This window comes from Pelecanus crispus, chromosome 3 (genome assembly GCF_030463565.1).
Source record: "Pelecanus crispus isolate bPelCri1 chromosome 3, bPelCri1.pri, whole genome shotgun sequence".
Lineage (NCBI taxonomy): Eukaryota > Metazoa > Chordata > Aves > Pelecaniformes > Pelecanidae > Pelecanus > Pelecanus crispus.
The window spans coordinates 21,104,108-21,110,107 of record NC_134645.1 but is presented as its reverse complement, the minus strand read 5'-3'; the positions used below and the strand labels follow the sequence as shown (position 1 = coordinate 21,110,107).

Sequence of the window (6,000 nt, the reverse complement as noted above, 5' to 3'; positions counted from 1 at the left end):
TACATTGTGCTAGTATATAGGACACATGTCAATGTTAATTTCTTTTGACAGAACTATTAAAGCAGTGAATTGTCTGTATTGGTTGGCTGTGTTCATACGATCACGTTGCTTATTTTACTGACTCTTTTACAACACAAAAATTTGAAGAAGTTGCATTTGTCACAGTAAGTTCGGTGATTTTTAATAAAATAAATTTGCTTCCACTTTGTCTAAGTCTAAACCAAATTAAACAGTATTAACTTGGACACCACAGTCTGTATCATGTAGTATGTGGCCTGCCTGAATAATATTATCCTGTTAAAAGTGCACATTAGTGTCAGAAACAGTATGAGTCACAGGAAATGCATACTTTTAAAATAAACCAGTCTCCTATGATGGGTACTCTTATTTTTAATTTGAAAGTGAGTTTCTTTTCTAGAATTAGATGTGTTAAGCGTTAAGAAAAACGCTGTCACTGGCAAATTTTGTGCACTGAATGAAACAGGAAATGCCAAGTTCCAGGGCCTCACAGAAAGTCTACAGCCATTGCAGAGGGGACAGCATGAACCAGGCTCTGAAGGTCTGCCAAAGCCAGTTCCCATCCTTTTTCAGCAGTGAACACTCATCTTGCAAACTCTCATGAACCAGTTCTTTGCTGTAGGAATTTGCTTCTGTGAAAGCTATAATTAATTTGATAAATGAAGATTTTTCATACTTAAAAAGAAACTTTTTGCATCACCATATAATCAGGAGATCTCATCCTGAAAGACTCTTAAGTGTGGCTTCACGTATATTTGTTAAACAGCATACTGGATTCAACAGCAAGGATGCCCCAGAAGCTTTGTGACATGGAAGCTGAGGTTAAAGAAAATGTCACTTTTATTCTGGTATTTGCCTACAAAGTCCATTTGAATTTGTTTTCAAGACAAAGGGATCTTGAAATATCAGTCAGAATCATTAGCTGTTTCTCAACAAAATGTGCAAAACTGAGTGTGTGTGCTTGTGTGAAAACAACAACTATTCTCATGTTGTAGACCCAAAAAGGAACATCATTGCAATCCCCCATTTCTAAATCTTATATGCAAATCACAGAAAGGCTGATTAAAAGTGTTTTATGGAGTTATGCCAAATAGGGAGGAAACAAAGCTGGAATGAATATGCCAAACTGGGTGGGGGTGATTTAAAGCCTGGATACAAATTGTAGCTGCTGTACCTGCCCTTCCCACCATCACCAGCCTGCCCAGCCTCCGGCCTCAAATATTGTAGAATTTGAGAGAATTTTACCAGAATCCTCATCAGGATCCCAACTTCAGAGTAGCAATATTAACAATCTGCTGAACTGAAAGCCTGGCTTTTAAGTGTACAGAATTAGTATTTTTAAAGGATTATTTCTTTAGTTGTAATTTTTCTTAGTTGTAACTGAATGTCAATACAACCAATTTATTTTATGACAAAACTATGGCCTGTAAAGAAATGAGGTGGAGCACCAAAACAGCAAGAAGTCCAGGAGAAAACCAAAAACAAACTCAAAAACTTTCATTAAGGAAACAGCAGCTTAATCCTGTTTTGAAGTGAGTGTAATTAATTCAGGGATTAATAAAAAGACTCCATAACAAAGATCTCAAATGCTACCAAAACCAGCTTGTTTCCATTCTGAATCTCTCTTTTTATTTGTAAAGACTGGCATTACAATTGAAAAGGACTCAAAATGGAGTGATGTACACATCATTGGTGTTTCATGATGCAACTGATGGAGTCCCTGAATGGATATTGCTTCAGCTTTGCTTTTAAAAAATAATTTAACAGGAAAATCTTCAACTCCACTATCGATCACAGGTGGCAGAAATGAAAGAAAGAAAAAGAAAGGAAACCAAAACTACTGTCAAATTCATAACATATACATTGTTGGCTGATGACACTTGTTCCAGATGTACAATAAAGCCCACAACACTTTATTACTATGGATATAATTATTGTGAATGTTTTTTCATGTTGATCAACTTGCTTCTGAAAGTTGTTTTTTGATTGTTTTAAACTTGCATAATAAACATGCAATGAAACATTTCTTGTTAAAGTGTTTTTTGCAGTCGTCTTGTTTTCATACAAAGATCTCATAAAGTTGCAGTGTTGTATCAGAGCATTAACAAAATAAGAGCAAAAGCTAAAGAGGAAGGTAAATGTGAAATGAACTTGATGAGAATAACCTAATCTTGTCCTGAGACACTCCAGTCTTAATAAAAAGATGTGCACAATCAAATCCCTTCCTTCCAAGCCCACCAAAACCACAAAATAAATATTAAGTTGGAAGAAAGGGAAGACATAAAGAAAAAAAAAAATTATGTCATCATGCACTCATCTTCTGCATAGCTCAACCCACATATAGTAAGGCACTATTTCCCCACATCTTAGTGTCCACAACAATCTTTTACAGTGCTCTGCGAACTACATATAGTTCCTTCTAGAATGATGAAATAAACAGATTGAATGAGTGTTGCTACCATGTCACCCCATGTGTGATCTTATAGACAAGGGCATCAGCTGGCAGTTTCAGAAATAAGCTGTCTCAAGTCTCTTCTTATGTGTGCATGTTATGTATAGGGATATCTTTTGTGTGTGCAAGTGGTTGGTTTGTTTTCCAGAGCTGCTGTTATTTTTCATTGTTCATTACTCCAGTGTTCTCAAAGCAAATACACAAGAAAATAAAAGTGCAGTTGGGTCATTAAAAACAGAGCTTTGGTGCTCCAAAAAGCACACAGCTTTGGGGACTGAAGAAATGTTAGACATTCCCAAAAGAGTTGGGAAATACATGGACATATTTTCGCCTGGAAATCCTCATCTCTGCTTAGTTGAGCTGGTCTTCATACTGTTTTCGGAAGCAATCACCAGCAGGGAAAAACTCCCAGCACCGTTCTTGATACATTTTCCATACATAGGATTCCTGAAGGAAACACAATTTATACAATTTAACTTGATTCAATGAGAAAACACCAACCATGATGGTTTTTTTTCATTTTATTTATATACTGCTTCAATTTTTGACTCTGTGCATATCAGCTTGTTGTATATCAGTCTACAAAATCATGTTAATGATTTTGATCAGTTCAGAATAGCTTTTAGATTTTTGTTACCTAGTCAAAAAACACCAGAGAAACACAGAGAAGAGAACAGGTAGTTTAGTTCTTATTGTACATCCAGAAGCACTGTAAAGCTCAATTAAAGCTGGTCACGAGACAAATACCAGGGTAAGCAGAATATTTTCTGTCATAGAAATTTGACTGAATTTCTGCATCAGTCATTTCAAAACATGCCTATACACATGAAACAAAATGGCCTTTAAAGGTATTTCGTAGAAGAGCGATATCTTCTGAATCAGTGGTGTGGTTTTTTTTTTTTTTCTTTCTGATTATTTGTTCAGGTAAGGCTCTGTCTCTAGGCAGTCCGGAGAATAGTAAAGGATATGTCAGTTTATTTCCATTTTAATCACACCACTTAAATGTGCTTTGTATTATACAAATTCCATTGTAGAAAGGACATGTGTTACACAAGTTATAGAATCGTAGAATCATTTAGATTGGAAAAGACCTTTAAGATCATCGAGTCCAACCGTAAACCTAACACTGCCAAGTCCACCACTAAACCATGTCCCTAGAAGTTATGTAGTATGAAGTACTCTCAATTTTCAAATTATCAGCTAACAGTATCAAAACCGAATAGTTAGTAGAAATCTGGCTTCAGTGAATATAGTAGGACACACTGTATGCCAAGAAAAAAGAAAATGCAAATAAAAAATACTTTTTTAAAAATCTCATTTAATATGAAATACTCAAATGACAAATGGATGTTCAAAAATAGCAAAGCAAATACATAAAATCTGATACTGGACAAAGCTGAGAAGATTTATGCAAGAAGATAATTCTAATTGGCCAGTACATACATTGGAGTTCAGAAAGAGTAAGCTACATAGATTTATAGCAAATCATCCCTCTGACCCAAATCTGCAGGGCTATGTATATGATGCTTTTCAGGTTTTTTGTTTTCTGATCTGCAATGTGGTAACGTTTGCTTAGTCAGCTGCAAGACTATCACTAGAAAAAAACAATAGTCTGTAAATTTGATAAGATTTTTTTACTGACTTTCTTCAACTTCCCTGAAGAAGACTTAAAATGCCAGAAGTTTGAAAGAACAACAGCAAAGAAGAAACTTCCAGGGAAAAATTCTCTCACAGGTTTCATTTTAAATATACACACAAGCTCTTTCGTATGGACTTATCCAGGAATGTAGACATAGAAGATTATATATAGATAAATAGATATATAGATAAAGGACAAAGACTATTAAAAAAGAATCAAGAGGGAGAAATGAATAGTGCTGCTTTCACACATTGCTTAAATGTCCTTTTTCTCATTATTTTTGTTTATAGTCTGTATTTATATTTTGTGGAAGTAACAATTTAAGAATAACAGGTCAGATAAAATAGGAATAGAAAGTACTACAGAATTGATACTCAATCTAACATTAAGCAACCAAAGCCCTAAGAACTGTTTAGAAGAATGAGAATTGTTACATACCATATAGGGAGCTATTAATCAGGATACTCATAGTTTTGGCAAGTCTGAATTATTTTTATTTTAGAGCCATATTTAATAACTGTTGACATTCATAGAGTTGTTCAACCTACCTGTCCTGTATGCTCTGTTTCATCTTTGTTAATAAGATACATCAGAAAAAACCTACAAGCAAAGAAACAGCTATTATGAATACAATATTTGGAAACATTAGGCAACCCACAGAGGGATGGATATTTTTCAGCAGGTACAGTGATAATGCTGTTCATGGACTTACAAGTTCCAGAGTTCTATTTATGAAAATATTCCCAGACACATTAAATATACTTTCCTGACACTGCTGACATTCACACATTGTTCAATGAATAGTATGCTAAAATGCAAGAATCATAGAATCATTTAGGTTGGAAAAGACCTTTAAGATCATCTAGTCCAACCATCAACCTAACATTACCAAGTCTACCACTAAACCAATAGAGTAGAGTAGCAACCCCACGCCTCCTGGCTTGGTGGCTGGATCATTTATAATGAAAGTAAAAACTAGGAATCATTAAGATTGGAAAGGACTTCTAAGGAGATTCAGTCTGATTTACAGTAAATAGCAACTCAGGTTAAATGAAGATTGTCTCAGCTTTCTAATCTGACATTTTCTTGCCTATGAACACCAACTTGGAAGCAGACAGGGAATAGTCATTGGAACTTTTTTTTCCTCTCCCCACAAGGAGTAAGACATGCTGAAGATGATTAAGAGATTTCTCTTATTGAAATTATAGGTTGCAAATATTTTACTAGTGTATGTAAATCAAGAGCAGCATGAGCAGAAAAGAAGTAATTTTAAAAATACATGAGTCTTGGGGTTTTGAGATATCTGACAGACACTAGGTGATGATTTCAAAATTTCATTCATAATAGACATTCTCTCCAAACATATGTAAAAATATAAAATATGATCATGCACATAAGTATCAAAAAACATTTCCTCAGAATGACGCACTTAGAGTAAGTATGCTATAGTATGTCATTTGTGTAGTACCTTGTAAGCAGGAACAAAACCCCACATGATGGTACTTTTAATGTATTCTGTTTACACAACCTGTTTTTCAGGTGGAAGTTCTTTATAGGGATGTTTGACTTTAGAGCCTCATTATTTTGTGCACATACAGTACTAGTTTATAGACATGAAGTCACAAACCATCCATAGCGACAGCACTAGTATAAAATACACTTTGGCACTGCATTTTCTTATATATTTAACAGGAGAAGAGCAGTATGATAGAGTGATTGTGGACCTGATAAATGCTTTTATTTCCAGATTTAAAAAGACCAAGTTTAGTGGTCACTGATGCTCTGCTTGGATTTTCCAAAGGTGGACCTGATGCCCTTGGTCTGATCCCTCCACTCTCTAACTCCTCGTTCCAGTTCTCCTGCCTCCCTTTGTCCTGGGATCTCTTAGTCA

General features: G+C 35.0%; 1 protein-coding gene across 1 annotated transcript in view; it reads right to left on the bottom strand.

Moving 5' to 3' along the window:
- Positions 1-2,821: 2,821 nt before the first annotated feature.
- Positions 2,822-6,000, bottom strand: part of RYR2 (ryanodine receptor 2) — a 456,789-nt gene continuing 453,610 nt past the window's right edge. The window contains exons 106-107 of the mRNA XM_075706907.1: positions 4,658-4,709; positions 2,822-2,917 (exon numbers count right to left, since the gene is read on the bottom strand). Coding sequence (XP_075563022.1) covers positions 2,822-2,917; positions 4,658-4,709 — 148 coding nt within the window. The remainder of the gene's footprint in view (positions 2,918-4,657; positions 4,710-6,000) is intronic.